Source organism: Pantherophis guttatus, chromosome 6, assembly GCF_059756535.1.
Source record: "Pantherophis guttatus breed Tessera chromosome 6, ASM5975653v1, whole genome shotgun sequence".
In the NCBI taxonomy this organism is placed as follows: Eukaryota; Metazoa; Chordata; class Lepidosauria; order Squamata; family Colubridae; genus Pantherophis; species Pantherophis guttatus.
In genome coordinates, this window is record NC_142068.1 from 62023568 (window position 1) to 62042725 (window position 19158).

Genomic DNA, 19158 nt, shown 5'->3' on the forward strand with positions numbered 1-19158 from the left:
TTGGCAGGAAAGTTCTGTTATGCCTTAATCTGGAGCAGAAATTTTCCCACAATTACTAGTGTGATTGCTTTCCTTAAAAAGCAGACAATATGAGTACATCCCGTAATACTAGCAACTATCAACTACAGTTCCATGTAGGTGTTATTAGCATGTGATTGTGTTCCTTAAGAAAAAGTAGCCACAAGGAACACGTATAATGATGACTGATGTCATCAGCTGCATTTTTACTAAGAAGACCTTCCAATGTTCTTTGATTCACAAAATGCAATACTGAATTGTAAAACTGTTTGGAAAAATAATCCTAGAGAATGAAAATCTCTAAATGTATGTTTGCATATAGTAGGTATCTATAAACAAACATGTTTTTGCACATTTCCTTGTTTGATTGAAGTAGAATGAATATGCTGAAAGAGCTGTGCTTTCATGGTACTAACTGCATATTAAAAAAAAATAATATTGTTTAGGTTTGTGCTTGAGCCCCTTCTGCCAAAGAAGATGCATTCTCGATCACAAGATAAATTGGATAAAGATGACTCAGATAAAGATAAGAAAGAAAAAAAGAAAGAAAAGAGAAACAGCAAGCACCAAGAAATATTTGAGAAAGAACTGAAATCAACTGATATTTCTCTGCAGCAGTCTGAAGCAGTGATACTTTCAGAAACTGTAATTATAATTTACTCATACTTTATTTTAAAAATAACTTGTGCATATCAGAATTCTGTCAAAATGCTGGAAGGGGGGTTATACTCTCAAGATCTGGCATCTCTAAAGAGTTTGTATCATTTAGGATTGATTTGAATATCTCAAAACTTATAAATCCTTGTGAATGTAGAGAGGAAGCAGAATAATTAGTATATTCGCTTGAAGAAGCCTCTTCTCTAGATCATTTAGCCAAGTGATCAGATAGCGCATCCCAAGTGCTGACATTTGGAAAATTATGCAGCTTTATTCCCATATGTATTTTTAATTCTATACTGTGCCATTTTAAAGAGAAATCAGGGAGTGGAGATTAATCAGTATCCAATAAGTTTTTCCAGGCCTATCATAAACTTTACAATGATCATAAATTATATTCAGTCTTTAACGGAGATATGCTAAGTACAGTCAAAAGAATCTGCAATTATTGCTATCCATATAGGGGAGTGAGAGAATTAAAATAAAGTACTGTTACATCTAACTATTGTAAACAATTATTTTACAGTTGTACAGTTTTGTCTGCTGTTTGTCTGCTGTTTTCTACTGCTACTTGTCTACTGTTCAGAGAAACCAGCACAGAATCTTTAAAAACACCAAACTGGATAACTGCTATGCTTCTTTGTGGCACAGTAGATATATTTTACATTAATCTGGGCTTACAATTTATGATGAGATTTGGAAGTTAAGTAGTAAAGGACAACAGAATAACAGAGTTGGAAGGGATCTTGGAGCCTTTATTGTATTTTTCTAATCCATGCTCTCAGGTCAGTTGGTGAGAGCCCTGTCAAATCTGGACTGGATGGCAATGAGTAAGAGGACTCCATTTGTGATGTTTTCCCAACTAATTTATTAGTGGTATCTGTGCTCTGCTTAGAGGCCTTTTGTACTGAAGAAGTAGGGAAAAATCATAAATATCAAGAAGCCCTATACCACTGCATTTAGGGTTATTTTTACAAAATGCTTTATTGTTTCCAAATAGTTACCTGCTGGTTCATTTAAATATTGTATTGTTTAATTTTTTTTAGTTTTCTATATAGGAGAGGGAGTGGTAGACAGGATAAAAGGCATATATCTCATGCATACAATACATAAAAATAAGCAAATGAAGGGTAGTGTAAAATACCATATACTCTCCATGTTTTAAATGCACAATTGCCTCTGGATTAAATCAATTATAAACATATGTATCAGTGGTGAAATCGAATTTTTTTACTACCGGTTCTGTGGACGTGGCTTGGTGGGCGTGGCAGGGGAAGGATACTGCAAAATCTCCATTCCCACCCCACTCCAGGGGAAGGATACTGCAAAATCCCCATTCCCTCCCCACTCCTGGGGGAAGGATATTGCAAAATCCCCATTCCAGGGGTGAAATCCAGCAGGTTCTGACAGGTTCTGGAGAACCAGTAGCAGAAATTTTGAGCAGTTCGGAGAACCGGTAACGGAAATTTTTGAGTAGTTCAGAGAACCGCTAAATACCACCTCTGGCTGACCCCAGAGTGGGGTGGGAATGGAGATTTTGCAAGCCCACCAAGCCATACTACACCCACAAACCACACCCACAGAACTGGTAGTAAAAAAATTTGGATTTCACCATTGCCCCATTCCGTCCCCACTCTGGGGCCAGCCAGAGGTGGTATTTGCCGGTTCTCCAAACTACTCAAAATTTCCACTGCCGGTTCTCCGAACTGCTCAAAATTTTCGCTACTGGTTCACCAGAACCTGTCAGAACCTGCTGGATTTCAGCCCTGATATGTATCCTTTAGGAAGATCGTCACACGTTCTGTGCTAGGAAAATCTCATTTTTTTTCATGTCAAGTCTAGTTTTGGGTAAAACTATAATGGATGCATTACTAGCATGTGTTCTCATCTATTCTAAGGTATCCTTCTGAATACTACTTAAGGACCAGAAGTGTGCTGCAGAAATAGGGAGCCTAAATCTTAGAGTTAACCAAGGGTAAAAATAAGTAAAATGTTGTGTTGTGTTGTATTACTCTTAATAACATAAATAACAAACATATCAACCAAAATAATGCCATTAATAAAGTGTAGGATAATTTGAAAATATAGAAGTACCGACTCTTTCCTTTTTCCTTCTTAGAGCCTTCAGTCTTTGGGTAAAATACATTCCAAAGCCATTAGGGTAAGGAAAAGCATCATTACTCTGGTGCTTTGAGACCATTCTATTGATAGATGTCATTTGGCCAGGGGAAGGTTTCCTCCTTTCCTTTGAAGAGACAGGAAATCTTCCAAAACCAGGTTGTGGTTTATGCACACAGCACTAGAGGGAAAGATGAAAGTGACAGAAGTCCTGCTGTGTTATCAGAAACCTCTTCACATAGTATCAATTTTTTTTATTAGAGTTTTTATTAAGTGTTTTAATAGAGTCCCTTGAATTAAGTACAGCTTCAAGTGATTGCATGGACATCAACATGCGTTTTTCTTGACAGCAGTTCTTAAATTCAAATTTTCATTATATAACAGCAATTTGTTAGGTCTTAGATAATCTAGGAAAGTGTTCTCTGTTCATGCTAATTGGTATGAAGGGCTTTATTTATGTACAAGATTTATATGGCCATCCATCATAAGCAATTCTGGACAGCATACAACAACCATAAAACCATTAAATTAAACAAATATTGGTTACTTTATCTCTATATGCTGAAATAGAAAACAGCTGTATTACATTTACAGCTGGTATGGATCTACATAGTTGGAGGTAGTATGATAGTTCTGAACTAGGCAGTTCTAAATTAGAGAGATAAAAAAATGAAATTTCCCATTTAGCCATTCAGTTCAATGGCTCATTATTGATACCTCATAATTTTTCAAGCAAAAGTGGCTGTGGAGATAAAATAGTTTAAAATCTAAGTGTGTGGAGGTGTGTGTTTGCTATTCTAAGCTTTTTGATCATATTTTTTCTAACAGATTTTATTTTCATTCTTTGTTCTTCATGGTATTCTTTTTACTAATACCTTCTTGTCTATAATTTTATGTGTCCCTCTTCATTGGCTTATTTTAAAATCATGCAAAGGAATTATTGTGGGTGTATGAATAATATAAAATTTTTATCAGAAATATTATAGATATACATAGTTACACACACACACACACACACACACACACACACACACACAGTATATTCTCTTGTCAAACATAGGTTGAGTTCCCATATTGCACATTATGTAACTTATTTGTTCAGAGTTTAACATATGATATGAATCCAATAATTATGCACATAGTAAATTGTGATATTTTACTAAATAAATATGACTTATTATGAGCTATGAATCAAGCTAATGATGAAAAGGGAGATCAAATTGGCCATGAATTTGCATTTCAAAAAGTCCAAACATAAACACCCACCCACAAAATGTAGACTATAATTTAACTCGGAAATTGAAAATAATTCTGGTATTCTAGATCTTGAACAACTTCATAAAAATCTGCCTCTTTTGATTAATTTTGTTACAAGCAACCATGTTCTCTAGCTTGAGCTTCACCAAATACAAGAAACAGAAGAAACAGTTCCCTATTTATAGTAGCCATTTTATACTATGCATTCTTCATATATTTTGCATATTTAAGTCATCATCTGACTGCTTCAATTGTTCTGATGATGCCTGTTTATGATCAGCCTCAAGGGATTCCTACCTTGATATCTCCTGAGGTTGACATTCCACCAGCTCAGCTGAAACAGCTTCTTCAGCTTCAGAGTCACCTGAATCTCAGTTGATGACAATTCTGCATTAACTGGATGGGGCAGCAATTTATTTTACAATATACTATTTTTAATACAGATATTACTATAATTTTTTAAAGCAGCTTTTCCTAAAAATATTAATCTTATGCAGATAAGATGTATTAATTAAAAATATTATCTTGTCTGCCATTTCTCTATACCCGACAATCAAGAAGAGGGGGACAGACGTATAATCGAAGAGCAAATGTTTTTTTTCTCAATTTTCTTTTCCATCCTGCATCAAAGAGGATGAGAGATTGTTGTTCAGATTCTAACAGTTTGCAGATGAATCTCTTCTATTAGAAAGCATAGTTTTAGATTTTTAAAAAATGCTTAATTATATTTAAGCATCTATTGAAATTATTTAGCTTGAGAAAGGTGCAAGTAAATAAATCTATTTAACTACCACTGCGGTGGATTGCATCTTTTCGGCTGAAAAAAGATTGGTGTTTTAAGTATATAACTTATGGTATAAAAACATAGGTCTATGCACCTATAGTAGCTTTCTATATTTCATTGAAAAATAATCACAAAAGACCTGCATAAGCATAGAGATTTAGGGACAGTAGATGTACAGGAAGATGTTCTGAAATGGGATTTGGAAGCAAGGGGGATAAATAACTTCCCGGAAGTGATAAGACTATTTCTGAGTGCTCCCAGTTCAACATATCTTTGACTTTTAGTAATGGGGGGTGGGGTGGGGTGGGGTGGGATGCAGTATCACTGTTTTACCCTAAGAAGCATGACAAATTATAAGTGCATTTCCATTGTATATCAGTCACTATCTAACTCTTATTAGAAGCTTTATAGTTTCTCTAACACCAGTGGTGGGATTCAAATAATTTAACAACCGATTCTCTGTCCTTCCAACAACCAGTTCACCAAACTGTTCAGAAAGTTAACAACCAGTTCTCCTGAAGTGAGGTGAACTGGCTGAATCCCACCACTGCCTAACACAGATAATTCAGTACAACCGGTATTATGTTCCATCAGTAACTAAAAATACTAGTCAAGATTATGTGGTTTAGTGGCCTGAATGAGAAAACTCAACATTAAGATGTTGATGATTGTAGCATAAAGATTAGAATCATTATAGAAATATTTTTCATCCTCATCTATCTTTTAATCTGTTAGTTGTACAGAACATTTTATTATCCAAAAAACTAGGGAAAAATCTATCATTGTATCCTTGAAAAAGGACACACCAAGGTCCTTTTATTAATGCTATTTTATTAATTTGACTTGAGTAATGCTGCCTTGAGAGAAAAACTTTTTTTCTTATCATTATGACATTATGATGTATGTATTGGAACACACTTATCACAATATTGACAGCTCATAAATTCATGTTTTCTCTGTTATATCCAACAGCTATGCTCTAAGATCAAATTAGTTTTTATTGTATTTCTCGGCAAATGTATGTAATTTGATTTACTACATATTGCTGCATTACAACTCTATCAGCCATCATGACCGGTAGTAAGTGATGCTAAGAACTATAGTTTAGCAGTATGTTGTGGACCACTATTTTTCATTTTTAGGGTAAAATATACTTCAAATTGGTCTAACATTCTCTTTTTCTTCCCAATTAGATCAGCCCATTGAGACCACAAAGACCAAAGAGCCAAGTTATTAACGTTATGGGAAGTGAAAAACGGTTATCTGTTTCCCCGTTGCCACCTCCTCAAAGTATTCCTCCACCAATCACTCCAAGAACCAAGCTTTCTTTCACTTTACAGCCCAGTAAGTCTAAAACATTTTATGTCTAGATGTATTATTTTAATAAACAAATATATAGAATATTTCCATCAAGGGCACACTCATATTGATCTTGGGTTGAAAAGAAATAATTGTATCGTGCCTCTGCTTTGAGAGATGCCACAACTGTCTTCCTGTTCCTATTTAATATCTACACGAAGCCTCCGGGAATGGTAATCTATTTGCATAGGATTATGTATCATCATATTGTATATCTCTCCCAGGCCATGCTGCCAAAGTCCTTTCCTATTGCCTAGAGGCTGTGCAGTTCTGGATGAGAAAGAAGCTTCAGATGAATCCTACCAAGACTGGGGGGCTATGAGTTTTAGCACCCTAAATCTAGAGACCTTTTACTCTTAATTCTGCCTGGATAACATTTCCCTATTTAAAGTTGGTATGCAATTTGGGAGTCTTCCCAGGTTCATGGCTGGGAAGCAAATGGCAGCTGTAGCCAGGAGGTATTTTGCATAAATCCATCTTTTGTGCCAGATTTATCCATTCCTACCACTCACAGTCATTCATGTTTTAAATACTTCACAGTTGTATTGTTGCAATGCACTCTACATAGGACTACCCTTGAAAAGCTTTTTGGAACTTCACTTTCACCAGCTTCAAAAATTCAGCAGGGCATGAAGTTGGGGTGCACCATATATACCCATGTAAAAGTAAAGGTAAAGGTTTCCCCTTTAGAGTTGTGTCTGACTTTAGGGTTAGGGTTAGGGTTAGGGTTAGCTCTGCACACCCAAGTATCACCATAGCTAAGAAAGCTTTTTTGTGGGCAATTCAAAGTGCTGGTTGTGATCTCTAAAGGCACACATGGCATGATTACTCCCATCTCCAGTAGCTTTATCTCATTCTACTATATCTGTCAGGGTAGGTATGCTTCTCGCTCCCTTTTGTGAAGCAATGTTGCTTGGCGAAACTTTCTGTCAGGGCACTTGTCCTATGAAACAGTTTCACCTTGAGATTTAGATGGTCTTGATTTGGCTATTCTTCCAGGCACTATGGTAGGGATGTTAGTGGAGACCTTTATGTAAGTTTGGTTTTTATGCTTTACAGAATTTTTAAGGGTAGCCATGTCTATATTTTTGACTGCTTGTTTTTTGGTTACCTGCCCAAGTTTCTTCATTAACACATGCTCCTATATATACAGTATGTGCTTAATATAAATAAATAAATAACTGCTTATTAGACAGGAAGTAAAGAATATATGGGAAAGAGGGTCTGTTGCAGGTTCCTGATCTATTCAATTGTTCTCTTTAAAAAGGCAGGTAATTTGTAGCCTTATTTCATGCAAATGGAAGGAGCTTAAATAGAGAAATAGAAGGAAGGGGGAGAAGCCCTTTCCAAGTGATCAGTTTTGATTTTTAACAAGGAAAAAAGTGAGAATAGCAAAAATGAACACAGGAACTAAGGCAGGAAATCCTCAATAGGTGATCAATTCTGACAAGAGCAATCTGTTCCCTGGAAGGCAGCTCAGTAGAGAAGATGGAGGGGGTGGGGAGGAGGAGAGGGAAATAGAAGAGTGTGGAAAAAAGGAGAAATTGTAGCAAAAGTTACAGTAGAAATAGGTAGGTAAAACAGATTTTGTCCACTTTTTCCTGGCACTAGCCATTACTAGGATTTGACCATTAAAAATTACTTGGGCAGAAATAGAGATTTCCTAACTCTTCCCAGAAATTAGGGAAGATAATTTGACCACTGTAAAGCAGCAAAACAAATTCTTAAAAGAATTTAGTAATTAGTATATACAATTTCTTAAAGAAGTTAACATTTACTAAATAGATTGATAGTCTGTTGAAATATTAAACTGTATGATTCCTTTTTACAAAACAGAAGCACCAACAAACATAATTCTAAACTGTTTGATGAGATATAAAGGATACATCTTAACATTGGTATACTTTTTTATCTAAAGGCATCTGAATGCTTTACTTCACCTATATTTTGTTTTTGCTCCTTTTCTGATACAGAGATTTAATATTTCTTTTGTACCCAATAAGGGCTGTATTCTTTTATTAATAAGCAAGAACAAAGGAGCTAAGTCATAGCAGTCTCATTACTGAGCTACATGAACACAAAAAACAGGCCCAGTTGCAAGGATTATTTTGACCATGTGAAAAGTTGCAATGTCCCAAAAGAAAGAAAATTAAAGAATAAAATTTGTGTCAGGAAGATTAGAAAGTTAGTTTTAAAATTGCCCCATTTGGGGAAAAACAATAGAGTATATTGCCTTGGGGCAGCTGGAGATTGTGTGGCAAAGGTATATGGAACTCAATTCCAAATTGGCTCAAACTATAAAAGTCACTGTTGCCTTATTCAGTATTGCAAGCAGACTACAATTTCCAGAATCCCCTGGCAGCACAGACCAAGCTGAAATAAATTGTTTGCTTATTGGATATGGAATCTACTTCTAGGTACCCTTGGAATCAGTTAGGTGCGCTTTCCTCATCTGAGGACTGAGATTTCATCTCTTTGGCAGGCTTTAATGGGCTATCTACTTCTCACAATCAGTTCCTGTCTTTTAATAGTGCAGAAAGGCAGTTGTCTGCAAGAGTAAAGCTTTAAAGGGTTTGAGATGGATGTATTTCATGTGCACGAAGCTAAAGTCTGATGGGCTGCTTTTCGATGGTGCAGGTTCCCAACACAAATTCAGGAAGTTTATTTTTACTACTTTTCTGAGGTAGAAAATAAAAATGAAATAGTAGTCAGGTGAAAGACATTTTTCCCTTTAACTACATATACCTGATCCCCTTTCCAAAGAGTTCATGGCAGTGTATGTGATTCTTTCCTATCCCCGTTTCTTCTTTCTAACTACCTTGTGAGATACAATAGGCTAAAAGTCTATTGTAATCTAATTTGGAGTGCAGTAGTGCAGCTACTTCAGCTGACTGCTAGTTCAGCAGATCAGTGGATCAAATCTCACCGGCTCAAGGTTGACTCAGCCTTCCATCCTTCCGGGGTGGGTAAAATGAGGACCCAGATTGTTGGGGGCAATATGCTATTTAGTATACTGTCTTTGGTGTAAGCCGCCGAGAGTCCTCAGAGAGTGGGCGGCATAGAAATATGAAAATAAATAAATAAATAAATAAATAAATAAATAAATAAATAAATAAATCTTTAGGGCCTCATTTACAAGAATCTGTATTACACATTTCATATTGTATGTAACAGAATGTTGCCTTATGTGGAATTAAAGATTTTAACAAACTTCTGGCAATTTAAAAAAAGGGCCTTAAATAGAATATATCTATTGATATATTGCATATATTGATATTGCAATCTATTCATTGTTCCTCTTAATACCTGAAGCTGTGCAATATAGGTAGTTCTCGATTTACAAGAGTTTGTTTAGTGATCATTCAAAGTTACAACGGCACTGAAAAAAGTGACTCATGACTGTTTTTCATGCTTATAATTGTTGCAGCATCCCCGTGATCATATGATCAAAATTTAGCTACTTGGCAACTGACTCATACTTATGACGGTTGCAGTCTCCTGAGTCATATGATCACTTTTGCAGCCTTCTGACAAACAAAGTAAATGGAGAAGTTGGATTTCCTTAATAGTTGTTAAGTTAATACTAACTTAACAACTGCAGTGATCACTTAACAACTGTGGCAAGAAAGGTTGTAAAATGGAGCAAAACTCATTTATCAACTGTCTCACTTAGGGCTCAGGTTTGGTTGTGAATCAAGGACTACCCGTAGCTATTTACCTCATTTAACATTACAGTCATTTTCTAACATTTTAGTAAAATTATATAGTTACAAATTTAATTCTTTAAATTGTTTGTGGAGTCCTTTTAAATTGTGTTTATCCTAGGGAAAAAATTAAAATACGGAATCATTTATAATCAGTGACTAAGGAATAATAGGTAAAAAAGTGTAAGAGGTGGTTTAGTGGACTCTTTCCTCATAGTAGTATTCACAATAATATGTAAAAGCATTTGTAGACCACTTCTCATACATCGTCCAAGATTCAATCACTGATATTGTAAATGAATATCTAGGAATTCTCATCTCAGATGATGCATTTTGGTTATTAAAGGATCATTTGCAGTATAGATGCTCCTAATTTTTCCACTTGATAAGATATAGATATTAACCAGCTCTCTCAAAGAAGGAGCAATGGTACACAACTTCAACTTCGATTAAGAATGGTTTGTTGGAGAGGGGGCAAAGATTAATAATGGCTAACTCTGCAGTATCAAACATCATTTAAGAAAAGCTGATTAGTCTCTCAGCTGTGTGATCATTCCATTCTTGACATTTCTGGTTATTATGGATGTGGTAAAGCAACCATAACAAATATTTTTACAAATGCACTGTTTATTTCTGTTGAATTTAACCTTGAATTTATGTATGAAGAGGCATTTCAACTTCACATCTTTCTGGCCCCCTCCAATTTATAATGCTTACACATTCTAATACTTGTCACAATCAAGGACATATATTATAATTTCTAATGTGTTCTGAGCAAAATTAGAGATCAACTTGATTAGCAATTACATATTACGATAAAAAGACTCTTTCTTTATGCTATTGGATGTTTCTTGCTGCTACTCTCTCATTTTTCAAATAAGAGATGTTGGGAGAAATTTGTGAAACTAAAAAATGTTTCTTCTTATTTCATAATATTATAGATTAGCTGTGAATGTGAATAATCTGTTAAGTTAACTGCATCCTTATTTTCAGATTCAGAACTAAATGGCATGAATAATTTGGAAATGATGGACATTCCTCCCCCATTACCTCTGAAAGGCGGCATGGCAGATTATGGAAATGTCATGGAGAGCCATGAATCTATTAGCACTGCCACTTCCCCCCCTGTACCTCAAAGGGTAAGTACCGTTGCTAGAAGTAAGTCTACATAATATTTATTGACTTGGTGAAATACTACTTTTATAGGGTAATACACAGAAACAAATTAAATATCAATCTTAAGACCAGCAATTTTATCATATATTTTGTTTTTGGAACATGCAATTTTGTCAAAATAATTGAGTGAAAATATTGCTGTTTGTAATTAGAAGCTATTCATTATATTCTGACACATAGGCACAGTTAACATTCTTTTTCATGTTAGACCAAAGCATGCAAACAAACTGAATTGTCAGCCTCAAAATATTTTGAAGGCAAAATTATTATATCTGACAGATAATAAAACATGATAAATATGGGTAATATCAGTATACTAATATAGTGGAGAACAAGGTATATGGGTGTTCCCTATGTCCATTTGTCAACAAAATGGAGCTTGTAGAACTGCTGTTATCCATCTTTCTTTCCTCCTGAAGCTTCCAGAGTGCCTAAAATATTGCGAGATGATTTGTGGCAACGTAAGGAAATGCCATCTGGAAACAATTGCGAGGAAAATTATTTCACAGTACAAAATCCAGAGTGCCTCCATTAATTTAGCTACTGGAAAGATATTTGGCACCCAAAACATCCACTTTCCTTCCTTCTAGTAGGAGAAAGGAGAGAGTAGGGCTCCTGTTCTTCCAGTTCCATGAATCTATAGAGACTTGAGAGCTGACAACAAATGACCAACTTCTCCTGCTTCTTCTTTCCAGGGAGGGAAGTTGATTTTTTTAGTGCTGAGATAACAAGCATCCAAAAGGCCTATTTCCCCTCCAGATTCTGCTGTAACTCAGCTCAGCAAAAGAAATGGGAGAAATGGCTTTTTGACCCTATGGGAGTGTCAGAGAGTAGGTCAGGAGCCATACTGAAACAAATAAGGGATTGTATTATGGATATTGTGATACCTATGCTAATAAAGTAGTGCAACCTAATATTATATTTATTTATTCAACTTGCCCATCTTAAACCAATGATTTTGGGAGGCAAACAATCATAAAAAAATACCCACCTATAAATAGCAGCCAATCTATCTGTATCAACCTAACCAGAAAAGTGGTTTCTCCATTGACCTTGCTTGTCAGACGGTCACAAAGGGGGATATGTGGCTCTTGAATACTGCAACCATCATAAATACGAGTCAGTTGTCAAGAGGATAATGTAAATCACATAACCATGGAGATGCTGCAATGGTCATAAGTGTGAAAAGTGGTCATAAGTCACTTTTTTCCATGCCGATTGTAACTTCAAACAGTCATTAAACGAACTGTAAAAGAGCTACCGGTATTTACTTCCATTTAGCCTTGACCAGCCAAGACGGGTATGGATCTAACATGGAAATGGCCAAACTAACAGCTACAAAAACCCTCTCCTCTTCCTCAGGGTCGACAGGTTTGAACTCCTCCTGTATAACCATGCAAGGTCCAGCCTCTGTAGCCTCAATGGGCCCTGCATCAAGGCTAGTGTTCAACATACTCAATATATACTTAATACACACAACATATAACAGACCTTGGAAAAAGTTCAGAGAAGTGCAACTAAGATAATCAAAGGTCTGGAGACTAAAACATATGAAGAATGGCTGCAGGTTTTGGGTTAGACTAGTCTAAAGAAAAGAAGAATTAGGGGTGACATGATAGTAGTATTCCAGTATTTAAGGAGCTGCCACAAAGAAGAGGAGTCATCTTATTCTCCAAAACACCACAAGAGAAGAAACAATAGATGGAAAATAATCAAGGAGAGAAGCAACTTACAATTAAAGAGAAACTTCCTAACAGTGAGGATTTATTGGTTCAATTTATTGGTTCGAGGACAGTTAACCAGTGGAACAGCTTGCCTTCAGAAATCGTGGGTGCTCCCTCAGTGGAAGTTTTTAAGAAGAGACTGGACAGTAACTTGTCTGAAATGGTATCGGGTCTCCTGCTTGAGCAGGGGGCTGGACTAGAAGACCTCCAAGGTCCCTTCCAGCCCTATTCTATTCTAATACTGTGAAAATAGTCTTTACAAAACCAGTATGTTCAGAAAAGCATGAGAAATATAAGAAATCAGGTTTTAACTTAATTTTCCTCTCTGTCAAGTCTCTTTCCCTCACTTTCCGTGTGTACTTCATTATGGCTTCTACTTCGCTTCCTTATCTCAATTATTATATTAGAACCTCTGTGAGTTTTCTCACAGTTGTCTTGCTGCAAAATAGAGCTTTAACTCACAAAGTCTCACTGTTCGGCATTTGAATCATCATGCACTGTCCTTCCTTCTGCTCTGCAAAAACAAGAATATGTGCCTTTTGGTTGAACTACAGATCCTCTGAATGTTGGGTAAAACGTAATTCTTTAGTCATTCTGCTTTCTCTGTCACATTTCTTCATTCACAAGACTCTTCCATGTATCTATTCATATCCAATTTTTGCCATCACGTTTGCCATGAGGCTTATGTTATGTTGGGAGATAATCAGAGGATTTCAGGATATGTGCTCCTGATTTTTTTTTCATAACAAAGGTAGGAAAATTGTTTAATTCTGCCCTCAGGTTGAAAGGCTAATTATGCAGCATCCAGGCAGTTTAAATAAATAAATTGTTGCTTAGATCTGTCCCTCCTGTTTTCCCCCTTACACAGGTTTTGCTGTATATGTTTGGAATGCAATAAGACAGTATTTAATTTACAGCCTTCTGTCTCCAATGTTTTAGTTAAATATTTTTGCTGCCAAAGTAAAGCTGCTATTTTGACAGTGTCCAAACTGTTGCCTGCGTAGTTATTTATCCTCTTCCCCCTTTGTGGTTCTATTGTATATTCTGATCATTCAAGGTTGACATAGCCTTCCATCCTTCCGAGGTTGGTAAAATGTGGACCCAGATTTTGGGGGGCAATACGCTGACTCTGTAAACTGCTTAGAGACGGCTGTAAAGGATTGTGAAACAGTATATAAGTGAAGCGGTATACAAGTGCTATTGCTGTTGCTATTCTCTGCTATTTAACATCTACATAAACTTCCTGGAGAAGATCATTTGGAGCTTTGAAATGAGCACTTCAGTTTAGTGCTGACATACAGATTCAAGACTCTAAGGGTGTCAAATCCTGCCTTAATAGCAATAATAGACTGGATGAGGAAGAACAAAGAACAAAGTAAAAATCACATCCAAGAAAAAAAAAGGGTGTGTTGATAAAACAGGACATAGGATTGAAGTGAAACCTATTGTAAAGAAGGTTACACTAAAACAGAAAGAGAAAGTTCTTAATTTAGGTATGCTCTTTGGTTCCCAGTTGTTACTGGATTTGCAAATGGACACCTTGGCAAGAATTGTGATTGCACACAATTATTATTGGTATGCCAGATACATTTCCTTTCTGAGCTGTTCAAATTTTGACAATTGTTTTCCAGCCCACTCTTGAAGTGAGTTTCACACGGGCTACCTTGAAAACTGTCCAGAAATGATATTTTAATGAAAATGTAAGTGACCAGGTGACTGATCAAAACAAGAAACAGAGCTGCAGTAAAAGGTCTGCATTAGGTACCAGTTCCCTGCTGAAAATAATTTAAACTGTTGAATTAGCCCTTAAAGCCCTAAGCAGCTCGAGACCTCTTTATAGTTAGGATATCTTTACATTTGGACTGGATGGACAACTTTAAAAACATGGTATAGACTATATAATAGAACATAAAAGATGAAGAAGTGTGATCCAGTCAGTTAGAACATTTCTTGCTACAAGTTGTGGAACAGCCCATGAATAATTCATGTAAAAAATACAGGTTAAACTCAGAAAATTAAAGACAGAAGTTGGGCCAGCAAGATATGATTTGGAAAACATGCAGTTGGAATATAAAATCAATGTAAGGAATGGATTGACTAGGCTTACATTCTGCAAGGTAAGGAAGCATGGACTGTGATAAGAGATATTGTGCATGCAAGAACAGATGAGAAATATTCCCAGTATTTTGAAGAGGAAAAGATCCATGAGGCTTTTAGAACAAGTTATGATGGTAGCTGGAAGATGAAAGCCCTGGTTAAGAAGAAGGATATGTGCTTTCTAATGTCAAGCAAGGTAGAGAGGGAAAGATATTTCAGTTCAACAAAGAAAGAATATAGATAATGATCATGATCATCATGATCATCATCATCTCAAACATTACTTTAATAGCTCTTAGGTTCTTGGTTAGGACTTGAACTGCTAATCAATTTGAAGATTAAATCTTAAATAATAATAGGTAGACAAAAATGCCAAACCCAGTTGAACATCTGGCTGACTGCGATGAATAATAATAATAATAATAATAATAATAATAATAATAATAATAATAATAATAATGCAGAGGCAGATTTCAGAAAAGGCAAATGTATATAAGATAGCTAACAAGAGATAGGTAATGGAAAAAGAGAGTACAAGATGGAGATTTACCGTTGCTTTATTGAGTATAATAAGATCCTTGACATATTGTAGCCAAGATCATGTCAGAATGTGGATCATACAATCACTAATAAATGTGCCAGAACACCTAATTATTTTTCTGCAGAATCCTTTCAGTTTAAAAAAGCTGTTGCAAAAATTGAATGCGAGGAAACAGAGAGATTTTTAATAAGGAAGGCAATCAGATAAAGATGGATATTGCCCCAACTTATTTGATTAGAGAAAAGGCATTATCTACATTTATTGCTGACTAGAATCTGCTTAAGGACTTTGTGTGTAAAAAATGGGGGGGGGGAAAAGGAACTTATGACTTATCGTTTTGATGATTAAACAGGATAGGTTGTAGAAAAAAGTAAGAGAATATATCTTTAGAGAGAGGTCAAATATATTTGTACTTATAGTTGCTGTGAAGAACGTTTGAAGCTACTTTTTTCTTTCTTTTCTATCCTTAATCTTTTTGCTTCCCATGCACTTTTTTTATTACTTCTTTTTTTTCTTTTATTCACACACACACACGCGCACACACACACACACACACACACACACACTGCCCCAAATTTGTTTAAATTATATAGTGAATATATTATTAAACTTGGAAGATATGATAGCTGGAATCAAAATGGAAGACAAAATATAATTTTAGATTTGGTAACAGATCATTTTATCAGTCAAAAGTAAATAAGATTAGAAGTATCCAAAATGAAAAATCCAGATTAATGTTAAATGTGAAATAGACAAAGGTAACATCCAATTGCATACTTACTAAATTTACAAAAAAATGAAGTTAGATGAATTTTCTTGGTCTCTAGAATAAAGATGGCCAACATGCTACAGAAGTAAAGAGATTAATCTTAGAGAGCAATGACAAGCTTGGATACTTGTTTTTTCCAATGTAAAAAGATAAAGCTTTGAAAGATGGATACACAGAATGAGTGGAAGAAAACAGATGCCACTGAATTATGGGTTTAGAGACAGTAAGGAGTTCCAATCAATCCTGGACCAAATAGAGAATGGCAGCTTCCTTGAGGCAATAAAAAGCAAGCCACAATTCACATATTTTGGACATGTGATGAGAATGGATGATGAAGTAGAAAAAAAAATGGTTGGCAAGAGTAAGAAGACTTGAGAAATGGTTAAGCAGATAGACAGAATTAAAGCTATTCTGAACATCCTTAGTAGAGCGTTATCACTGAAATCAGGTTGAGACATCACTTGCTTGTCCGTGAAGGCAACAGAGGTTGAACCTGACTCATTGATAACTAATTGACAGTACAGTGGCTCATATAGTTAACCAGCCTAAAACTATTGTGATAGCTTGTCTATGTCTTCTTTTTTTAAAAAAAACTCTTTTTGATTTTATTTGAAAAAAGTTAAAACACAAAATTCCAAAAAAAATTTAAAAAAGAAAAAACACAAAGCAAACAAAACATTGAAAAAAGTGTATTAAAAATGAGAAAAAACCTAACACATATTATACACATACTGTATTATACCACCTAATTGAATACTGATTCATACATTACTACAGTATTGGTTTCCCGTCCCTTGAGAAACAGGCCCAGAAAACATTTGTAAAAATGTTTTAAACTACTAATTATTGACCTGTCATCCATATTAATAACTATATTAATGGCATCATAGTTAACAGGAAAAACAACAATAATAAAAAGGGCAATGTTAAAGTTACAAAATCCTCTGTTAACAAACTCTTATTGTAATCAATTTGTAGAAAATTTACCATGGCATCTTATCTATCCCAAATCATTCCAAGAATTAAGAATAATTTGTCCTGAATCAAATATCTATGTTTGTGTCTTAATACCATCTCTTATCAATTGTTGCCTAATTAAGTATAATAAATTCAGTCTCCACAATCGGTGTATCTTCCCAACAAAGTCCAGAGGAAAGTGGTTTCTGATTAAATGTGACAAATCCATTTCCCAATATTCTTCAGTTCTCCTAGGAAAAACCAGTTTATCACTTCTCCATTCAGACAGGCTTCTTCTATTGTAAAAGAATGCAGCCTTGAACTTCAGAGAGAGGTCAGTGGTGGGTTCTTCCCGGTTCCGCCCAGTTCCGCCGAGCCAGTAGCGGTGATGATATGATGTCACCGAACCGGTTCTCCCACCCCACCCCCCCACCCCCACCCCGCGTTATTCTTACCTTTTATTTGGCCCCACCCCCAATCTATTGCTGCCTCCTGATTCCCAGCTGATGGGCTATAAGGAAAAAAACTGTTTAAACTCTTGCCGTGAGGCTTAAAGGGCCGCCCTACAATTGATCAGTGGTAAAAGGCAGTTTGGTGGTAGACCAGTGCCTCCAAAAACAAATGAGTAGACCAGTGCCTGCAAAAATAAATGGGTAGACCAGTGCCTGCAAAAATACATGAGTAGACCAGTGCCTGCAAAAATACATGAGTAGACCAGTGCCTGCAAAAATAAATGGGTAGACCGGTACAGCTCTGCAAGCAGTTAAAAGCCTGGTAGACCAGTACCTCTGCTAAATCCTAAATAATTGTCACATGACCATCAAGCCACGCCCACAAAATAAGCCACGCCCACAGAATCGGTAGTAAAAAATTTTAGAACCCACCCCTGAGAGAGGTATGTAGTCAACTCAGTTGGTTTGCATCTGTACAGTCCATATCTCTTTCCAGACTTTCCAATGAGTCTGCAGCTTTCAAATCACCTTCCTTTTGTAAATCTGATTTATCCAGAGCTACAGTATATGCATCTGAATATTTTCACAGCTAATATCTTCCATCAACTTTTTGTCTTCTATGTAGAAATGTTTTCCTTGCAAATGACAGAATGCAATTGCAATTTGTAGTCAATTGTACAAGGAGAATATCATGCATGGGTGTCTCTTATTTTATGGATCCATGATTAAATTGGCTTATATGTGCATGATCAGCACGCTATTAGGCAATGTTCAATATTTCTGTGTGATAGCAAGATGTATCTTATTAACACATTTTAAAAGTAGGATATATCTTGACAGTAATCCCATCATACACATGGAAAATGAAGTAAAGAGACATATCCAAGTGCCGAGCCCTCCCTCAATATTTACTATAATCATTTAAATTTGATCCAACTTTATACATTTGGTTTCATTTGAAGAATCCATACTTTTCATTATAAAAATACATACTGAAGTTTTTTAGATAACATAATCTCATTGGAGTGGTCATCCTGAAGCTTTTCAAATGTTTAACTAAAACCTCAGTAGTCCTGGACAGCATGGCCAGTGATAAAGGATTCAAGGCACTGCAGTTCAGTAGCATCTGAACGAGCATAAACTCTCACCCTATAGTAGAACTGGAGAATGACATATTCAGAACTAGAATGACATATTCAGTTCAGGGTCCTTAGCTCTAAAGTTACAAAATACTTCTATAATATTTTCCTCTGGAAGTTAACATGAGACCTTGCATACTGCTTTCTAAGGATTGCACCCATCCACTGAATACAAAATCAGCCACAGGCTAAATAGAATCAAGAAAACTATACTCATCCATGCATCTTGTCTGCTCATAGTATCTATGCCTTTTGAACCTGTATTTAGAACTTTAGCAAACCAATAAAGGATTTTCTTTTTGACAAGTTATGTTGTTCTTGACAAAAGTAATGAAATACATTTTTATCAAAATTAGAAAGCATTTATGACTACTGAAAAGAAAAGAACAATGAAATACCTCCATAG

The 19158-nt window shown here is 35.7% G+C and overlaps 1 protein-coding gene across 4 annotated transcripts in view; it reads left to right on the forward strand.

The window, feature by feature from the left end:
• The window catches only part of DOCK1 (dedicator of cytokinesis 1), a 427633-nt gene that overhangs the window by 401144 nt on the left and 7331 nt on the right, over nt 1-19158 (forward strand). For all 4 annotated transcript variants that reach the window (XM_034436445.3, XM_034436446.3, XM_034436447.3 and 1 more), the window contains exons 49-51: nt 465-663; nt 6028-6178; nt 10891-11036. In XM_034436445.3, coding sequence (XP_034292336.2) covers nt 465-663; nt 6028-6178; nt 10891-11036 — 496 coding nt within the window. The remainder of the gene's footprint in view (nt 1-464; nt 664-6027; nt 6179-10890; nt 11037-19158) is intronic.